Raw genomic sequence first — 20,836 nt, forward strand, 5'->3', positions numbered from 1 at the left:
AGGAGTCCTGGCTCCCAGCCCTAACCACCAGCCCCCACTGCCCTCCCAGAGCCGGGGAGAACCCAGAAGTCCTGGCTCCCGCCCCCTGCTCTAACCACCAGCCCCCACTGCCCTCCCAGAGGTGGGGAGAACCCAGGAGTCCTGGCTTCCGGCTCCTACTCTAACCACCAGCCCCCACTGCCCATGAGAGACACCAGCCCCCCAAACGCCCCCATGGATCCAGGCAGGGAACAGATTGAAGGACAAAGACACGTTTATTGGTGGTGTCGGCTCCTGGGCCCTTCTTGGCTCAACGGGCTGAGGGGGGCTACGGTGACAGTGTGTGGGGCATGGGGCAGTGGGTGCCCCCTTGGGGGGGAGTTCAGACCTTCACTGGCTCTAACCAGCTGGTCACAGCCCCCCTGCAAGGCAGGGAACCCAGGAGTCCTGGCTCCCATCCCCCTGCTCTAACCCCCAGCCCCCACTGCCCTCCCAGAGGCGGGGAGAACCCAGGAGTCCTGGCTCCTGGCCCCCTGCTCTAACCCCCAGCCCCCACTGCCCTCCCAGAGCCGGGGAGAACCCAGGAGTCCTGGCTCCGGCCCTGCTCTAACCACCAGCCCCCACTGCCCTCCCAGAGCCAGGGGGAGACCCCAGCAGTGCTGGGGGTGGTGAGCAGGGGCAGCGTCCGGGGGGGCCGTTGTCACAAGGTGGAGGTGGTGTCCATGGGCTCCGGGGGGCTCAGGGGCCCCTCGCCCTGGCGGAAGGTGGAGCAGGAAAAGGTGAGCTCTGTGTAGGTTGCGTCCAGCTGCTGTGGGGGGTGAGAGGGCGGATCTGTCACGGCAGCCGGGAGGGCCTTGGGGGGGGGGGCGCAGGGCTATGGGGCAGGGAGTGGGGCGGGGAGGGTGGTGTTGGGGCGGGGAGGAAGGGGTTGGACAGGCGGGCTAGCGAATTGCCCCGTGGCACCATGGGGCAGGATGGGGGGGAAGCAGTAGGGCAGAGTGAGAGTCGGGGGTGTTGGGTAGCGGGTGCCATTGGGCTGTGGGTGGGGGGGCTGGAGAGAGGGTTACCATGAGGCAGGGAGTGGGGGCGGGGCAGGGTGTGCTATGGGGCTTGTTGTGGGGGAGGTGAGGCAGGCAATACCATGGGGCTGGAGAGAGGGGTGCTGTGGGACAAGGAGGGAAGCTGGGCAGGGCATGCTGTGGGGCAGGGTGGGGGCTGGGTAGGGGGGGTGCCGTGGGGCCAGGGAAGGAGGGATGGAGAGAGGGGTGCTGTGGGGCAGGGAGGGGGCTGGGTAGGGGGGTGCTGTGGGGCCAGGGAAGGGGGGCTGGAGAGAGGGGTGCTGTGGGGTAGGGAGGGGGCTGGGTAGGGGGTGCCGTGGGGCCAGGGAAGGGGGGCTGGAGAGAGGGGTGCTGTGGGGCCAGGGAAGGGGGGCTGGAGAGAGGGGTGCTGTGGGGCCAGGGAAGGGGGGCTGGAGAGAGGGGTGCTGTGGGGTAGGGAGGGGGCTGGGTAGGGGGGTGCTGTGGGGCCAGGGAAGTGGGGCTGGAGAGAGGGGTGCTGTGGGGCAGGGCGGGGGCTGGGTAGGGGGGTGCTGTGGGGCCAGGGAAGGGGGGCTGGAGAGAGGGGTGCTGTGGGGCAGGGAGGGGGCTGGGTAGGGGGGTGCCGTGGGGCCAGGGAAGGGGGGCTGGAGAGAGGGGTGCTGTGGGGCAGGGCGGGGGCTGGGTAGGGGGGTGCCGTGGGCCTGGGAGGTGCCACTCACCGGGAATTCAAACTCAGCCCCTGAATCCGCGTCCTCTTCCTTCTTTGGGGGCACCGGACCCTCGACCGCTCGCCCCTGCCTGGGTCCCTCCCGTTGGGTCTTGGGGAGGAGCCCCCAGTCCTGGCACCCCGCCTGGGCCCAGCCCCCCGGCGTCGCCTGCTGGAGAACTGAGCGGGGGCAGTGTTAGAATGGGTCACCCCCGGTGGTGCCGGGACCGTACCAGGCCATGGGGGCTGCCCCCCGGGGGGGCGGGGCAGGATTTACTCACCGCTATTGACCTCCAAGCAGTCGCTTGACCTGCCAAGGGAGAAGGGGTCACTGGAGGGCTGGGGGGCTACTGGGGACCCCTGTCCTCCTCCATCTCCTTCATTTTCTTACCCTTTCCCTGCCCCCTTGATTCCCACCCCCCCAAACTCCCCCTGTGGCCCATTTATCTCCTTCTGCCCCAGCCTGGTCTCCCTGCTCCCCCCGGTGTACCCCAATGGGGTTCAGCCCCGGCGTGCCCCCAGCCCCTCCCTTACCAGTCACTGCATCCCAGCCCCAGAGAGCCCCCCCCATTTATTTTCTATGGGTCCCAGGATGGGGTCTGACCCTCAGTGGCCGGGATCCAGGACCGATGCCCCCATGGCTTGTGTCCAGCCCCCAGCCTGGCTGCCAACCCTGCTCTGACCCACCCTCGCCACAAGCGGGGGCAAAAGAGCCGGGTGGGAGGGGCAACCTCAGAGCCCACCCCCAGGGGGGCAGGGCCAGGGAGCACAGACCCCGCCCCCTTCCGTACCGTCTCCTGATCCGTGACTGGCGCAGCTCCTGGCTCTTCCAGTAGGACCTGGAGGGGGATGGGGGTCAGTAAGGGGCAGGGCCTGGTGGCTGGGGACAGCTGGTGGGGGGCGGGGGGGTGGTAATTCCCTATAGTGCCACCAGGGACCACAAGATAGACTCGGGGGGTTGGAGGGTTTGGCTCAGCTGGGGGGAGCCCAGGACTCCTGGCTTCCCTCCCCAGAGGATCCAGGGTGGAAGGGATTTCTGCCCCCCCCCACCCCCAGGACAAACAGCCCCACCCCAGAGAGGGCCCTGAGAGCCAGGGGTGGGGGACGTACCTGTCCAGTCGGTGGCCAACTGTGGAAGGAAGGGAGAGGGGTTGAATTTTGAGGAGATTCCCCAGAGCACCCCACACCCATTGTGCCCCCTCAGGGCCCTGTAAGGCCATCCCGAACGCCTGGGTCCCATCCCACAGGGACTGAGGGCGGGGGCACCCCTAGGAGTGGATGTCCTATTCTGCTCACCCCGGACGCCTGGGTCCCATCCTCCAGGGGCTGAGAGCTGGGGGAACCCCTGGGGTGAGTGCCCTGTATTGCTGCCCCAGTCACCTGGGTCCCATCCCACAGGGACTGAGGGCGGGGGCACCCCTAGGAGTGGATGTCCTATTCTGCTCGCCCCGGACGCCTGGGTTCCATCCCCCAGGGGCTGAGAGCTGGGGGACCCCCTAGGGGTGACTGCCCTCTACTGCTCCCCCGGACGCCTGGGTTCCCCACTCACCTTCCTTTCTCCTCCTGCAGAGGCAGATGACCAGCAGCAGCCCCAGTGCGGACGCTCCCCCGGCGCACCCGGCTGCCAGGGGCACGGACGCGCCCCAGCCTGGCGAAGGAGAGGTGAGTGGAATGGGAAGAGGAACTGATTTGGGGACCCCCTGCTTTCTCCAGCCCCCCCAGCTGTCGCTGTCTCTGTCTCGTCTCTGGGGTCGGAGGTTTTGGGGTGCTGGGGGTATCGTGGGGCACCAGTCGAGGATCACCTCTCACAGCTACGTTAACAGCCTGGAGTCCCCAGGGGCTGTGCAGGAGAGAAGCAGGGGTGCCCCTCACTCACTGCCCCGGAGGGGGGAACCATGCTCAGGCCTGGTCAGGGTGGGGGGGCTGTGGGGAGTAGCAAAGGGGAGGAGTCGGCAGGGGAACCCCAGAAATGAGTGGGAAAGAGGAGCCCCCACCACCCAGTAGGAGCAGGCTGTGGGTGGGGTGTCTTGCTGGGGAGATGGTGCAGGAGCCGGCTGGGGTGTCTGGCTGGGGAGATGGTGCAGGAGCCGGCTGGGGTGTCTGGCTGGGGAGATGGTGCAGGAGCCGGCTGGGGAGTCTGGCTGGCGGATGGTGCAGGGGCCGGCTGGGGAGTCTGGCTGGGGGTTGGTGCAGGAGCCGGCTGGGGAGTCTGGCTGGCGGATGGTGCAGGGGCCGGCTGGGGAGTCTGGCTGGGGGATGGTGCAGGGGCCGGCTGGGGTGTCTGGCTGGGGGTTGCTGCAGGAGCCGGCTGGGGTGTCTGTCTGGAGGATGGTGCAGGAGCCGGCTGGGGAGTCTGGCTGGGGAGATGGTGCAGGAGCCGGCTGGGGAGTCTGGCTGGGGAGATGGTGCAGGAGCCGGCTGGGGTGTCTGGCAGGGGAGATGGTGCAGGAGCCGGCTGGGGAGTCTGGCAGGGGAGATGGTGCAGGAGCCGGCTGGGGTGTCTGGCAGGGGAGATGGTGCAGGAGCCGGCTGGGGTGTCTGGCTGGGGAGATGGTGCAGGAGCCGGCTGGGGAGATGGTGCAGGAGCCGGCTGGGGTGTCTGTCAGGGGAGATGGTGCAGGAGCCGGCTGGGGTGTCTGTCAGGGGAGATGGTGCAGGAGCCGGCTGGGGTGTCTGGCTGGGGGATGGTGCAGGAGCCGGCTGGGGTGTCTGGCTGGGGGATGGTGCAGGGGCCGGCTGGGGTGTCTGGCTGGGGGTTGGTGCAGGAGCCAGCTGGGCTGCCCTGACTCCAGCCCCCCAACTCCTTCCCCTGGCCTGAGACCCCCACACTGAACCTCCATACCCCTGCCCTGCAATCAGCTGCACCCCCCAGCCCACCCCACACCGAACCCTGAGCCTCTGCCACGTTCTCTCATTCATCACCCTGTGCCCCCTTCTCTGAGACCAGGCCAGCAGAGGGTGGGGAGGGGAAGGGGCGGCCGTGCTGTGTAATGGGCCCTGGTGGTTTCCCTACCAGTCACGTTCAGAGACACCGGGTCACTGGGGGGAGACTGGAGGTGGCGCCCATGGAGCTGGGTGCTGTACATGCACCGGTAGGTCCCGTTGCTGCTGAGGGTGACGTTCAGGACGAGTCGGGGCCCTGGCATCTCCAGAAGTGGTTCCCCATCTCTCTGCACCCAGTGGGCCTGGGGCTGATAGGACCCGGCGGGGATGACGCACTCGGCCGTCACCGTCTCTCCCGTCACGTAGAGCGGGTAGGATGGGATGAGCTGCAGGGTTGGGGCGGCCGGTGCCGGGAAGATGGAGATGGTGAGGGAGTCGCTGCCATAGGACAAAACTGCCCTGCCCCGGATCTGCTCCTCATAGGCACAGGAGAACGACCGGGTGGTGTTTTCGGTGCTGTTGGCTTGAAGGTCCATTGGCCAAGTTGTGGTGTTCCCCATCAGTTCTCCTAGTGTCGTTCTGTTCTCGTAAAACCAGTACCGCACTGGGGAGGCACCAGGCGGTGCCGAGCAGTGAATTTCCACCCTCTCCCCAGCCACGTAGGCTGGATGCTCTGGAGCCAGCGACGCCGAGGGCTTCTGGGGGTGATCTGGCAGGGAGACGAGCATCAGCGTGAACCACACCTACCTCTGCGTGCCCGGTGGGAGCTGCGGCCAGGTAGGTCTTTGCCAACTGGAGGCTGGTCCAGGGTACCCTGTCCCCTGCTTGGGCAGAAACCTCCTTCCCATGAGCAACCTCCAGTCAGACCAGCCTGAGTCTTCCCATCTTCACCCACCTCCATCCCTGGGCCCCTCACCAGCCCCCCAGACCTGGCTTGGTCACCGAATGGCCCAGCTCCTCACATCCCCTGGTGGGGAGACTGGTGCCCTTATCTGCTTTGGGTACCTTGGGTCCCAGGACCACAGGCAGGCTTCCAACTCAGCTCCTGCCTCCACTGGGATCCCAGTCAGGTGGCCTCCCACCAGACCTGGCTCCACTGGGTGCTGGGTGGGGCTGGCGTCTCCCAGCTGCCCCAGGGTGCAACATGCAGGGACGTAGGGGTGGGGGGAATGAGGGAACAGAGAGAGGGGGTGCTGGGGTGCAGGCAGAGGGGGTGGGGCGGGGAGAAGGGGAGGAGGAGGATGGGGCACAGGGTGCTGAGGGAGGAAATACTGGGGGAAATGGCTGCAGGGCACAGAGGGGACAAGGCCCCGCCCGCCGCTTGGAGAATCTGTACCCGGCCACCTCCTGGCCTGACGGAGCCGAGCACCGGAGGGTGACCTGCTCCCTTTGGACAGACATGAGGTATGGGGGGAGCCAGGGTGAGTCGGGGGAGCAGGAGGTGGCTGTGGGGTAGACAGAGAGATTGCTCAGCCTGGGACCCCACAGCTCAGAGCTGGGCAGCCCAGAGATGGTCCTGCCCCACCATGTGTCTGTCTCCCCAGTCGACCCCAGCACTAGAGGTGGTTGTGTGGGGCAGCACTGGCTGGATCACCCCACAAGCCCCCACTTGTTCCCCCAGCTGAGCCAGGCCACACCCAGAGCTCGGTGCCTCCCCACGCCCAGCACCCCCGCCGTGGGTCAGGCTGTGGGAGCTGGTGGGTTCAGACCCCAGGTTTGATCCCACTGCCTGGCCCCACTCTTGGGGAAATGGTTACACCAGTGCCCCCCTGCTGGCTGGCTCCAGGGACCACCATAGGGCACCCAGCACAGGCTGGGGATAGTGGGGAACCATGGGAGGGTCCCATAGGGCTGCAATGTCACAGCCTGAGGGTACGATGTGGGGATCAGGGCAGACCTGATGACGGGGCTGTGAGAGGACTAGACCAGCCTGGCTCCCTCCGTCACCTCCAGTGGGACCAGCTCCCCCTTCCACTGAGGGCTCCACCTGCCCTGCAAGGTCCCTGCTCCAGCCGGGGTCCCTCCCTCAGGGCTGGGGCTGCCCAGGATCCACCTGGCTTCCAGCTGAACTCTGCCCAGTTCCCCCACCCCTGACATTATCCCCATGTCTTCTGGAGGTGCCTCGGTGGTGGGGCACAGGGAGGGGTCGGCCTTTTCCCAGCCATGGCCCCTCATTGGCCTGCACCGACCATCACCCCGGCCTCTCCCTCCTCCCTTGTTTGCAGCAGCCAGGCCTGCATCAGAGCTGCTATTTTGGGGGTCTCTCCCCACAGACCTGACCCGGGATTGGGGGTTAAATACTCCCAGTCCCTCTCACTGCCCCCTTCTGATGGGTGTCCGAAATCATCTTCCCATTCGGAGGAGGTGGGGGCCTGGCTGGGGGTCTCTGACATTAAAGCCCCCACTGATTTTGAGGGTTCAGCCAGGCCCTGCTGGAAGAAGAGATGAAGAGCCCCGATAAGGAACCCAACCCCCAAACGCCCCCCGTTCTTCCCGACAGCGCCAGCAGGAGCCTCACCTGTCACAGGTACAGCGATGGGCTGGCTCAGCCCTGAGGGGAGCTCACGCCCAGGCCCCTTGCTCCAGTACTGGCAGATGTATGGCCTTCCATCCCCCAGGGCTGCCTGGATCTCCAGCCGGGGTCCCCCCTGGGGCGACAGCAGCTCCTCGGGGCTCTGCTCTCCCGTTTGCTTGTAAAACCTGTAGCCCAACACCTCCTGGGCCTCTGGGGCTGAGCAGCTGAGCTGAACTGCCTCCCCTGGGAGATACACGACCCACAGGGGGGCGAGCGAGAGCACGGGGGCCGGCAGGGGGGCTGGAAGAGAGGTGGAAGGGGGATGAAGTCAGGTGGGAGGCAGGTGCAGAGTTTTAACTGGCAGGGGACATGGGGGTTCTCCAGCCCTGGTTACGCTTTGAGACAGCCGGGGGGGTTGCTGACATCTGCTCTAGTTCCCCCGCAGGACTAGCTGGGGATTTGGTTGTGCAGATGGGGAACCTTCTGGCCTGAGATCTGCGACTCTGAGACCAGAGCTACCACCCCAGCCAGTGAAACAACCTAAGGGCAGCTCATACCCCAGAGACCCCCATGGAGATGGTATCCCCCAATCCAGCTGAGTTACTGCTCCCCCAAGGGCTGTGTGGGGGTCAGTACCTCACTCCCAAGGAGCTGCAGGGTCTGCTGTCCCTGCTGGTGCTGGGATCTCTCCATAGGACATCTCCTGGGCATTGGTGGGGCCCATAGAGCTCACCTGTGACTTGGATGGGGATGGGGTGGCTGTACAGGGAGTGGATCCCCCGCCCGGCCAGGTGTATCCAGTATGTACAGGTGTAGGATCTGGAGTCTCCAGGCCCTGTGATGTGCAGGTCATGGCTGTCGCTGCGCCCAGACGAGACCCTCTGTCCCTCATCTCGGTAGAACCAGAATCCAGCGGCTGCTGGAGCCCCTTGTGGAGGGGAGCATGTCAGCGTGACGGACTCACCAGGGAGGTACAGGGGATGCTGGGGGGACAGGGAAAGGGACGGGGCTGCTGGGGGCTCTGGAAGAGAGAAGAACAAGTCCTTGCCCTCAGGATCTCTCTGCAGAGTTCACAATTCCACACCCAGGAGATCGGGGTCTTCTCCTGATTCTATGGCTGTGATATTACTGGATTGTGAGATGAATCACAGTTCTTGACACAGGCTTGCAGCAGGAGGTGGAGCAGGCTGCTGTCTGAACAGTCTTTGGAAAACGTCCTTGCTAGGTTGGGCCATCAATTCCCCTGGGCTCGAAACAAGCCCTCAGTGAGAACTTTGTGATCGGTGTGTGTAACCTGAATGCTTTGACAATTTCTACTCTCACCCTATTTTCTTTCTTTCTTACTTAACCCTTTATATGTCAGTCTCTAAAGGCCTGGTGCCGCATGCTCTTTGAGTAAGATCTTAAGGTACTCAATTGGCCTGGTGCAGTGGATCCTGCCGACTACGCCTCTTTAATGGAGGGGAGGGTTCTCTGGGCGCCGTTCAGAGGGCCAAGCCAGGGCAAATTACTTAAAACAGGGCTACTTCCAGCCCTAGACTGGGGGTTCCACACCAGAAGGCCCCTAACCAGTCACACAGAGCACTTCTGCTGCCATTCTGGACAGCCTGAAGTCACACGAGCAATTCCCTCAGACACGCCAGCTTCCCTTATACCACCACCAGTCACCTCCTCACACAGATGAGAGGTTATGAAAACCAGTCTCACCAAATCCATACAGGTTCTTCAAGTCCCAAAGGACCAGCCACATCCCCAGGTCAATGTGTACCTCAGATCTGACTCAACAGAGCACGCCGGGCAGGTGCTCTAGAATCAAACATCTACAAGAGTATTAATCAAATGATAAAACACGGTGAGAGTGAAATTGTAACAGCAGTCAAATTATACACATCAACCATGAAGTCCTTGGTGCAGGCTACAGCAGATGGAATTGCTGCTCTCTTAAAAGCCTCTGGAGAACATTCTCTGTTCGGACAGGTCAGTGATCCTTCCAGGCTAAGGTCAGAGCAGATTTGCAGGTGAAGCGATGAGCTGGTTTGAAGGCAAAGATGAGGAACCTCAGGGCTATCTTCATACCCTCACCCATGTGAAGGGAATTCCATTGTTCTACTTCTGGGGAAGCCCGTCTGAGATGGAACCTGTCACCTGGGCAGGTCATCTGCCTATGTCCTCTTTGGGCAATCTGCCATCACCTCTGCCAGGCTACATGTCCACAGCCAAAGTGCTCAGATTGGATGCGGGTTGGAATGTGGTAAGGCACTTTCTCTGTCAAGTGCAGCTTCACCTGTCCAGGGTCCTTCCACAAGAGGTTGCCGCACCAGCCCAGAGCCACTACTGATAACTCCCCATATGCAACCGATACAAACATCTGAGCACCATGAATGAATCACCCGCTGTCATTAGACAACTCACTCAGCACAAGATTTGCTGCGGACCTAGGACGGTGGTTGCAACAATGTTTTGGATGTTCATTGTAACATCTAATAACATCCCAGATGCCCCTGAGAGATGACACCCCCCAAATCCTGTTTCATCTCCCCAGGGGACAGACTCACCTTGCACTGATAGTGACACTGTCTGGCTTTGCTCTGAAGGGATCTCTCGCCCGGATTGCAGGATCCAGTACGCACAGGAGTACACCCCGGCTCGCCCCACCTCGGCCACCATCTCCAGCTGGGAGCCCCCATCTGGGACAGGGACCTCTTCACGGATCTGCCCCACATAGAACCTGTATCTCTGTGGCCTCACGCCCCCTGGCACTGTGCACCTGAGGGTCACACGCTCGCCAGAGATATAGAGGGAGTGTGGGGGGTGCAGGGAGAGCTCGGGAGCCGCTGGGGAGGCTGGGACAGGGAGAGAGGAGACAGTGGAGGGGGAGAAATTGAGATTGGAAATGAGAAATACCCAGCTGAGCCTGCCCTCCCCTCCAGGCTCCACGCTGCCGACTCATCTCCCCTGGGCAAGGTACCACCCAGGCCCTGCTCTGTCGGCCAAGGGCACTCACCCTGCACGGTTAGGTAAACGTTGTTACTTTCCCCGGATGGGATCTCCCGCCCAGACGACTTGCTCCAGTACCGGCAGGTGTATGGCCCCTCCTGGCCCGTCTCGGCGACGAGCTCCAGCTGGGCTGCCCCACTGGCAGAGGGGAGCTCCTCCGGGGTCCAGCCCCTTCCTCCCCTGTAGAACCTGTATCCCGTCACCGCCTCGTCGCCGGGAGCCGAGCAGCTGAGGGTAACACGCTCCCCTCGGTAATACACTGGGTCCTGGGAGCCCAGGGAGAGGGTGGGGGGCGGTGGGGGGCCTGGAGTTGAGGCAGAGGTGGGGAGAGCTGGGGAGAGAGGGAAGGTGCTGGCAAGACCCTGAAAACAATGATAAAACCCTCCCCATTCCCCCATTCGGTCTGCTCCCCCAGGCTGGGAAACAGCAGCCGGCAGGTAACCCACACAGCATCCTTCAGCAGCCTGAGGCCATACAATGGCTGTGGTGCAGTACCGCCTGCTGCCAGGAGGGATGCAGGAAAAGGGACCAGCTGGGCGGGCTTTGGGGGTATCCATGGCAGATCTGGAGGACCCCAGGTGGTGCTTGCCTGCAGCAGGGACCCCGCAGCACAGACCCCCCCAGCCCCTCTCCCCACCCCCAGGAGAGAAGGGGCCTTCACCGCTCACAGTGATGGCGCCAGGGTGGCTGGTGGGGGATGGGCTCTGCCGGCCACCCTCCTCTCTCCAGTACAAGCAGGTGCAGGGGCCGGCGTGCTCCAGGCGGAGCAGGGGAATCCGGAAGCTGCAGGTGACCTGGTGGGTGGCCCCCACTTTTTGCACGTTGCTTGTGTCGTGAAAGAACCAGAACCCCAGTCGTGCACGTCGCACGGGGGCCTCGCACGTCAGGGTGAGTGAGGTTCCGGCCGGGTGTTGGGGACCCGGTGGGTGCAGGTGCAGAGTGGGTTCTGGAGGCCTAGAGTTGTGCGGGGAGCCGGGGGGACAAGGTGGGGTTAGATCCGGGAGGCTCAAGGGGGTGTGGATGAGGGTCAGACCCAGCTCGGCTGCTTCTTGGCTGAGGGTCCCAGCCCCGTGCAGGCCGGGACGTGGGTCAGTTTGGGTCCTGCGCGGGGCATCTGCTCTGCCAAATCATGCCACTGCTGGGGCCCCCCAGGTCCCCTCCCCTATCCCTGCTCTGCCCCATGGCCAGCTAATCCCTGTGCCGATCCAGGGCCCCCCAACACCCCACGACACAGGCCCAGTCCCTCCCCCAGCTCCCATCAGAGCTGGTACCCCCCCAGAAAGGCCAGGCCCCTGCGCTCCATTCCTCCTCCAGGAATGACACCCTCAGCCCCCCTGCACAGACCGGCCGTGGAATCAGGTCCATCGGACGACACCAGGAGGGGCAGGATCTGCAGCCAAGCTGTGAGAGGGGAGAGGAGAGGGGGGTGAGAGCTGTGGGGTGGGGCAGGAGGGCCAGGAGTGAGGGGGTGGGGCACAGGAGTTGGGGTGCTGGACTGACAGTCACTGAGTATGGAGTGGGGAACCAGGGATAGAAAGGGAGAAAAGTGGGATAGATAGATGGATACGGTCTGTGGGGATGGACAGATAGATAGATGCGTTGTGTGGGGATGGATGGAGAGATAAATAGATGCGGTCTGTGGGGATGGACAGATGGATACAGTGTGTGGGGATAGATAGATGGATACGGTGTGTGGGGATGGATAGATAGATAGATACAGTGTATGGGGATAGATAGATAGATGGATATGGTCTGTGAGGATGGATAGATAGATACAGTGTATGGGGATAGATAGATAGATAAGGTGTGTGGGGATGGACAGATGGATACAGTGTGTGGGGATGGACAGATAGATGGATACGGTGTGTGGGGATGGACAGATGGATACAGTGTGTGGGGATAGATAGATGGATACGGTCTGTGGGGATGGATAGAGAGATGGATACGGTGTGTGGGGATGGATAGATAGATAAGGTGTGTGGGGATGGATAGATAGACATGGTGTGTGGGGATAGACAGACTGATTCAGTGGATGGGGTGGGAACCACACACGGGGGCGTCAGTGGAGGGATTTGGACAGGGAGGAGGGTCGGCGGCTCAGGCTGGGGCTGGAAATAAGGACACCTGGTATCCGGTCCCACTGGAGATGGGGCTGGACCCGTCTCAGGCTTGACAGCCTGTCAGTGGGTCACAAGCCTCACAGATCTGGGGCAGCCCTGCTGCCTGTTAGGAGGAAGCCGCCCTGGGGGTGGAGCCAGGACCCCTGACCTGGCAGCTGCCGGGTGAAACTGACACGATTCCTGTCAGTTTCACTCTGTGTCTCCACAAGGGGCCCTGATCTCAGCAGGGTCTGGGCAGTGCCTGGCACCATGGGGCAGGTGGCTCTACGGCCGCCCCTATCACCCAGCGCCCTCCCCCCTCTGTGTGGCGGCTCCCTCCCCAGCAGCACACACCGCGCAGTGGGGAAACTGAGGCAGGAGCTCACCCAGCCGAGCATAACCCACAGAGCTGGAGGGGACAGCAGCCTCAGAGCACCCTGGGAAGGGGTCAGTGCGTTCGGGGAGCAGGGAGAACCCCCCCCCCCCCAAGCGGTCAGGTGCTAAGGGGTGGGAGGGGCAGCGGGACGTGATCCTGCTGGAGGCAGGATCTGGCCCTGTTGTGCTGGGAGAGACCCAGGCAGATGCGGGGAGGGATCCGGGCCCACCATGCGCAGCCTCGGCCTTGGGGGAGGCCAGTGAGTCACTGCAGCCCACAGCAATGTCTGTCCTGACTCAGGGGCCGGAAGCAGAGCTGGGAGGGATGCAGAGATGGCGTGCAAAGGAGCAGGGTCGGGGGCAGCAGGAGGAGGTAGAGGGGAGGGGGTGAGGGAGAAGGGGGGAGAGGGGAAGGGGTCAGGCAGGAGGGGGCTGAGGGGGGCCGAGGCAGGAGGGGGCAGAGGGGAGGGAGAGTGGGGCAGAAGGGAGGGGGTGAGGCAGGAGGGTGCAGGGAGTGGGGCAGAGGGGAGGGGTAGAGGGGAGGGGGAGGAGGCAGGAGGGTGCAGGGGGTGGGGGAGTGGGGCAGTGGGAAGCGGGCAGAGGGAAGAGACAGGAGGTGCAGAGGGGAGGGGGTGAGGCAGGAGGGGGCAGAGGGGAGGGGGAGCAGAGAAGAGGCAGGAGCGGGAGAGGGGAGGGGAACAAGGCAAGGCCAGGAGCAGGGCAGAGCTGGGCCAGGGTCACTCACCCAGCACAGGACAAAGGCCCCGTATCTCCATCCAGGGCAGAGCGGCGGGTGCTGGGAGCTGCACCCGGTGTCCCTGGCCCCGTGTCTCTGCTGACAGCTGCCGGACTCCGGGGCCCTGCTGATACCGCAGGAGGAAGTGCTGTCCCAGGGACGCAGACCCCGCCCCAGCCCCAGCCCAGCCCCGCCACCACAAGCTCGGAGCCAGCCTGACCACGACCCAGCCTCAGGCTCTCAGCTGCTCTGCGCCGCTTGGCCAGACAGCCCCAGGTGCGAGCAGCCGGGGGCGGAGGCGGTGGAGGAAGGAGGCGGAGGATCCTGTTACAGCCTGTGTCCTGGAAATGCAGCCTGCTCTGGGGTGGCATGGATGGGGAACAGCCACACATAACGCTGCAGGGGAAGGCTCACTTGAACTGGTGGATGCAGCCAGCTCTGGTGTGGGGTGGCTGGGGACAAAGGCACGCTGCATAAGACCCCCCTATTCCATAGAAAGAGGAACCCTAGAGTCATGGTGGGGTATGGAGTCAGCTCTGAATCCAGGGGTCTCGTGGCCGGCTCTGGCCAGTCTGAGAGCCAACCTCAAACCACAGAGCTCAGCTGAGCTGGCTGCAGGTCCAGGCTCCTGGAGCTGTACTTTCCCAGGCAGGCGGGGGTGCTAGCTCCGCCCTTGTGACAAGCCCCGCCCCTAATCTCAGGCCCCACTGCTTGTAGCTCTGTCAGGTCCCACCCTGGAGCTGGGGTGGGGGGCGGTGTCGCGTGCGCCCGAGTTGTGGTCTTCAAAATGTCCCCTGTAAACCATCATTTGCCATGGTACCAGGGGCTGGGGCTGTAAACCTGGAGCTGCGCAGGTGTCGTTTCGGTAGCGGAAGTTGGGAGTGTCGTCTGTGCCGTTGTGTCCCACCCGCCTGTCTCCGGAAAGCCCTCGGTGGGAGCCGTGGCTGCCCCATTCCGAGGGGATGGCTGGCCAGGACTCAGCTGACAAGTGGGAACCATCCATGGCTGGAGAACTTGGCTGTCTTGGACTGACAAGCTGATGGCCGGTTGCTGAAAAAGGACAGGGGTGGGTGAGTCACGCATGGGGCTCTCTTCTCCTTAGAGAATACTTTTAAGCAAAGACGATAATGAGGGAACCCCGGCGTTTCTCTGTCTTTCCCAGACTCTCACAATACCAGAACTAGAAGGGACCTCAAGAGGTCATCAAGTCCAGCCTTCGGCTCTCACAGAAGGACCAAGCACCATCTAGATCATCCCTGTTAGATATTAATCCAACCTGCTCTTAAACGTCTCCAGTGCTGGAGATTCCACAACCTCCCCAGGCAGTTTATTCCGGTCTTTAACCCCCCAACAGGAAGTTTTTCCTAATGTCCAATCTCTATCTGTGTGAAAGATTTTCACAGGGCCCACAACGGCATGGATGACACTCACAACTTCCACTACCAAAATAACACATGCACAACTATAGGTTTACAGATCCAGCTGAAGGTACCAGGGCAAATGATAGGGGGATCAGTAAGTAAGCCTACTTCATCAATGATGGAGATACACACAGTGGTAACTCTCCCCAGATAATAACGATTTACACTGGACTTGATTATAAACCAGAGTTTTTATTAAGCAAACCAGTAGGATTTATATGGTTAGAAAGAAAACCAGGCAGATCAAGGTGAGTTACCAAATCAAACAAAAGAAAACACACAGCTAGTTCTATCCCGCTAAAAATCTAATTATGTGTGAGCTCTTACCCTAAACAGCTGCCTTTATATCAGCTGAAATCTTCAGGTCAGAAATGATCTTAACCTGACCTGGTCTCCACTAAAGCGTAAAGCACTTTCTGTTTCTCTTTGGAGTGCGACAGGCAATTTCCAAGACAGACTGAGGACAGGAGTACACTTATTAAATTTGCAGGTGATCCCAAGCTGGGAGGGGTGGTGAGTTCTTTGGAGGATAGGGTCAGAATTCAAAATGATCTGGAGAAACTGGAGAAGTGATCTGAGGTCAATAGGATGAAGTTTATCAAGGACAAATGCAAAGTGCTCCACTGAGGAAGGAACAATCACTTTCACGTAATCAAAATGGGAAGTGACTGTCCAGGAAGGAGCGCTGCAGAGAGGGATCTCGGGGTCATGGTGGACCACAAGCCGAGGATGAGTCAGCAGTGTGATGCTCTTGCAAACAAAACCCCCAAACATGATTCTGGGATTTGTCAACAGGAGTGTCGCGAGCGAGATATGGGGAGGCGTTCTTCCGCTCGCCTCTGCGCAGATGAGGTCTCAGCTGGAGAGTTGTGTTCTGTTCTGGGCACCGCATTTCGAGAAAGATGTGGAGAAACTGGAGAAGGTCCTGGGAAGAGCAACGAGATTGATGAAAGGTCTAGAGGACATGAGCTCTGAGGGAAGACTGAAAGAACTGGGCTGGTTCAGTTTAGAACAGAGGGGGCTGAGAGAGGACAGGAGAGCCGCTTTCAAGTATCTAAAAGGGTGTGAAAAGGAAGAGGGAGAAAAATTGTTCTCCTTGGCCTCTGAGGACAGGACAAGGAGCAATGGGATTAAACTTCAGCAAGGGAGGTTTAGGTTGGACATAAGGAAAAACTTCCTAACTCTCTGGGGTGGGGGTTAAACACTAGAATGAGTTGCCTAGGGAGGATGTGGTTCTCCATCCCTGGAGATATTTAAGAGCAGGTTAGACATCTGTCAGCGGTGGTCTCGACTGTGCTTGGTCCTGCCATTGGGGCGGGGGACTGGGATCTTGATGACCTCTTGAGGTCCCTTCCAGTTCTAGCGTTCTCGGATTTTATGCTGGTTTCGACCACCACTGTCCTGTCCCAATTGAAAGGTTCATGTCATCTTTCAGAGCCGTCAATCTGCCTGCTTTGTACATCACAAAACCATCTCCGGTGCCTTTACGTCTCTCCCTGGTTCCTCTGTAGAACACCTGGTCCAGCGATGGCCTTCACGCTTGTCTCTTAACACCTTCCTCGTCCGCCCCAAACAGGGTAGATTTCTTTGTTGCAGAAGCGATACGTGCATCTGAAGAACATCAAGTGACAATTGGCAGAGGAACCCTCTGTACCTACTTTTACTTGTTTCATGCCACTGGTAAAACAACGACAACCATCAGGGTCCTTGACATCTGATACGGATACAAGCCATCTGCCGGGTGCATCTCTACCAAACTGTTTCCTGTTCCTTTCTGCTCATCAAGATCATGGCCAGTGGGGCAAGACACAGTCATAATCGTAAACCCCATGAGTACATTTAGTGCTTAAGCTATTGTATTATATTTTCTATGGCCCCTTTTCCTCTCGAGAGATGGTGGTTAGCAGTGGGGGTGAGGGTCTACAGGCTGTGTTTGAATCTGCAGTTCCTCTCTTGGCTTCCTCTGTCCAGTATTGGATTTCTTGAGTCTGAGAGCTTTTCCTTCTAAGACCAAGTTCTTTCGTGTGGCTTGTGCATATATTACTGAAGGATGAAGTGCCCTGTCATAGCAGTCGTTGCCAGGGATTTTCATCTGATGATGTAGATTCCCAGGATTTTGGATCAATGTTGAGTTGTTTCATGGCGTTTTTGCACGTATCCTTGAACCTTAGCTTTGGTCTTTCTCTTCTTCTCAACCCACATGACAGAGGACTTCTTTGGGAAGACGGTCGTCCCCCATTCTTCTCACATGTCCAAGCCAACGTCATCTTCTGCTGTTGAGGATCGCGCTGAGGCCAGGTATGCCGGATCTTGGCCGGACGTCTGCAGTCGAAACTTCCTCTTGCCAGTGGCTGTTTGTAATTCTGCGGAGGCAGCGAAGATGGAAGCGGTTCCGTTTTTATCTCCTGCTTCGAGCAGGCAGTCCACGCCTCAGAACCAAACATCGGGATACTCAGTACACGTGCCTGGTAGATGAGCGTCTTCGTTTTCACTGTCAGCTTAGGATTATTCCAGGCTCGTTTCGTAAGTCTGCCAGAAACTGGAGGTGCCTTCTCAACTCTGCTGTCCAGTTCTTCCTCCGCAGATAGGTCGAACCTCATTTAACGGGCTGTTATCCGGAATGACATTGGGTCGCTGAGATGGACCTTTGAGTGAACAAACCCTTCTTCTCGATGCTTATGTCAAGGGAAAACAACTCGCAGGCTGGGGATAGAGAATCCGTCAGCGAAGGATTCGTGACTTCGTTACATCTCATGACACAAACACGACCTGCAGTAGAATTTTCGGCTGCACCTGACGGGGGTTTCCTCCAATTTTTTGCGCGTGCCCGGCTGTGGGGCCTCTGCTAATCAGCTGCTGAACCTCTCCTGGGGGGCTGAGAGGGAACACGGCACCTTACCCCCAGTGCACAGAGCAGCCCACCCCTCTGAGCCAGCTGCTTCCTGCAGTGGGGCTGGCTTGGAGCCGGTGCTGTGGCAGCTCAGCCCCACACTTGCCTTTCTAGTGTGACAGCCTCTTTTGCAACCAGCTGAGCTGAGCTCTGTGGTTTGAGGCCAGCTTGCAGCTTGGCTGTGGTGTGTCCCCGGGATGTGGGGCTGCACTGGCCAGGGGCCCAAAATACTAGTTCCTGGAAACGAGCAGGAAGAGGGGCTGGGGGATGGGAGTAAGAGTCCGCCTGAGCTATGGGGGGGGGGCTCGTTAGGGGGCGACCTGTTGCAAGGAGTGTGGCACTAGGTGGCAAAGTCTGCTACCTGGAATGAGGGTTGTGTGACTCAGCAGCTGTTCTTTGGCCACCCCACCCCAGAGCTGGCTGCATCTAATCCACGAGCAAAGCTACCTGGGTGGTGTTATGTGTGGCTGTTGCCGAGCTGCCCCACCCTAGAGCTGGCTGCATTTTGAGCAAATAGGAGGAAACTCCTCCTTCCTCCACTGCCCCCCTGCAAAACTCTCACTGCTCATACTTGGAGCTCTCAAGCTGGACGGTGCAGAGGACCTGGGAGCTGCAAGGCATGCTGGGAGCCCTGGGTCTCTGCTGTGGTTGGCCTCGCTTTGAGCCTGCAGCTCTTAACACCTGGGACTGGTCGGTGGCTGCCTCCGTCAGACAGCACTTCCTCTACCAGTTGAGACAGCTCCCGGTTCGGTCAGTTCAGCCCAGTATGGAGCTAAAGGGCCTTTTCCCTGGGCTGGGTGAGTGACGCCGTCTGCCTCGGTCCCGCCTTTCCCTCTGCCTCCCTCCCTCAGTCCCTCTCTGCCTCTCACACTGTCCGACCCCCACCCTCCCCCAACCCGGTCGCCTGGGTCCCTCTGAGCTTAACAGGGCCAGATCCTCCTTCCAGCAGGTTCATGTCCCGCTGCCCCTCCCTCCCCTTAGCTCGTGACCCCTGGGGGGGTTCTCCCTGCTCCCCGAACACACTGACCCCTTCCCAGGGTGCTCTGAGGCTGCTGTCCCCTCCCGCCTCCAGCTCTGTGGGTTATACTCGGCTGGGTGAGCTCCTGCCTCAGTTTCCCCACTGCGCGGTGTGTGCTGCTGTGGGGGGAGCTGCCACACGGAGGGGGAGGGCGCTGGGTGATAGGGGCGGCCGTAGAGCCACCTGCCCCATTGTCCTGGGCGCTGCCCAGACCCTGCTGAGATCAGGGCCCCTTGTGAAGACACAGAGTGAAACTGACAGGAATCGTGTCAGTTTCACCGGGCAGCTGCCAGGTCAAGGGTCCTGGCTCCACCCCCAGGGCTCTCACCCTGGCTTCCTCCCGACAGGCAGTGGGAAGGCTTAGCCTGGCAGGGCTGCCCCAGATCTGTGGGGCCTGCAACCCACTGACAGGCTGTCGAACCTGAGATGGGCCCAGCCCCACATCCATTGGGACCAGATCCCAGGTGTCCTTACATCCAGCCCCTGCCTGAGTCACCGACCCTCCTCCCTGTCCAGACCTCTCTGCTGCCCCCCGCATGTGCAGTTCCTACCCCATCCACTGAGCCAGTCTGTCTGTCTATCCCCATACACCGTATCCATCTATCTATCTATCTATCCCCACACACCGTATCTATCTATCTATCTATCCCCATACCCCGCATCTATTTATCTATCTATCCCCCATACCGTATCTATCAATCTATCCATCCCCACACACCGTATCTATCTATCCCCATACCCCACATCTATTTATCTATCCCCACACACTGCATCTATCTATCTACCTATCTATCTATCCATCCCCACACACAGCATCTATTTATCTATCTATCCCCATACACCGTATCTATCTATCCCCACACCCCGTATCTATCTATCTATCCCACTTTTCTTTCTTTCTATCCCTGGTTCCCCACTCCACACCCAGTGACTGTCAGTCCAGCACCCCAACTCCTGTGCCCCACCCCCTCACTCCTGGCCCCCTCCCCTCCCGACCCCACCCCGGGGCTCTCACCCCCTCTCCTCTCCCCTCTCACAGCTTGGCTGCAGATCCTGCCCCTCCTGGTGTCGTCCAATGGACCTGATTCCACTGCCGGTCTGTGCAGGGGGGCTGTGGGTGTCATTGCTGGAGGGGGAATGGGGCGCAGGGGCCTGGCCTTCCTGGGGGGTACCAGCTCTGATGGGGGCTGGGGGAGGGACTGGGCCTGTGTCGTGGGGTGCTGGGGGGCCCTGGATCGGCACAGGGACTAGCTGGCCATGGGGCAGAGCAGGAATAGGGGAGGGGACCTGGGGGGCCCCAGCAGTGGCAGCAATTGGCAGAGCAGATGCCCCCCGCAGGACCCAAACTGACCCATGTCCCGGCCTGCACGGGGCTGGGACCCTCAGCCAAGAAGCAGCCGAGCTGGGTCTGACCCTCATCCACACCCCCTTGAGCCTCCCGGATCTAACCCCACCTTGTCCCCCCGGCTCCCCGCACCACTCTAGGCCTCCAGAACCCACTCTGCACCTGCACTCACCGGGTCCCCAACACCCGGCCGGAACCTCACTCACCCTGACGTGCGAGGCCCCCGTGCGACGTGCACGACTGGGGTTCTGGTTCTTCCACGACACAAGAAACGTGCAAAAAGCAGGGGCCACCCGCCAGGTCACCTGCAGCTTCCGGATCCCCCGGCTCCGCCTGGAGCACGCCGGCCCCTGCACCTGCTTGTACTGGAGAGAGGAGGGCGGCCGGCAGAGCCCATCCCCCACCAGCCACCCTGGCGCCATCACTGTGAGCGGTGAAGGCCCCTTCTCCTGGGGGTGGGGAGAGGGGCTGGGGGGGTCTGTGCTGGGGGCTTCCTGCTGCAGGCAAGCACCACCTGGGGTCCTCCAGATCTGCCATGGATACCCCCAAAGCCCGCCCAGCTGGTCCCTTTTCCTGCACCCCTCCTGGCAGCAGGTAGTACTGCAGCCCCAGCCCCCCAGGTACCCCCCGAGAGGCAGCAGGCGGTACTGCAGCCCCAGCCCCACCAGGCTCCCCCCCGAGGCAGCAGGCGGTACTGCAGCCCCAGCCCCACCAGGCGCCCCCCAGAGGCAGCAGGCGGTACTGCAGCCCCAGCCCCACCAGGAGCCCCCTAGAGGCAGCAGGGGGTACTGCGCCACAGCCATTGTATGGCCTCAGGCTGCTGAAGGATGCTGTG

At 61.1% G+C, this 20,836-nt stretch overlaps 1 protein-coding gene across 1 annotated transcript; it reads right to left on the reverse strand.

Moving 5' to 3' along the window:
- Positions 1-503: 503 nt before the first annotated feature.
- On the reverse strand, positions 504-20,423 carry LOC142004595 (Fc receptor-like protein 5). The gene is given in 17 exon segments (XM_074982215.1): positions 504-787; positions 1,736-1,902; positions 2,004-2,032; positions 2,514-2,561; positions 2,833-2,851; positions 3,272-3,465; positions 3,538-3,586; positions 3,589-3,645; positions 4,736-5,314; positions 7,124-7,420; positions 7,854-8,141; positions 9,676-9,963; positions 10,125-10,421; positions 11,462-11,518; positions 14,168-14,377; positions 16,997-17,111; positions 20,208-20,423. Coding segments are annotated over 17 exon segments (3,018 nt in total). The 3' UTR covers positions 504-679.
- Positions 20,424-20,836: the final 413 nt, after the last annotated feature.

Source organism: Carettochelys insculpta, chromosome 32 (assembly GCF_033958435.1).
Source record: "Carettochelys insculpta isolate YL-2023 chromosome 32, ASM3395843v1, whole genome shotgun sequence".
NCBI classification, from domain to species: domain Eukaryota; kingdom Metazoa; phylum Chordata; order Testudines; family Carettochelyidae; genus Carettochelys; species Carettochelys insculpta.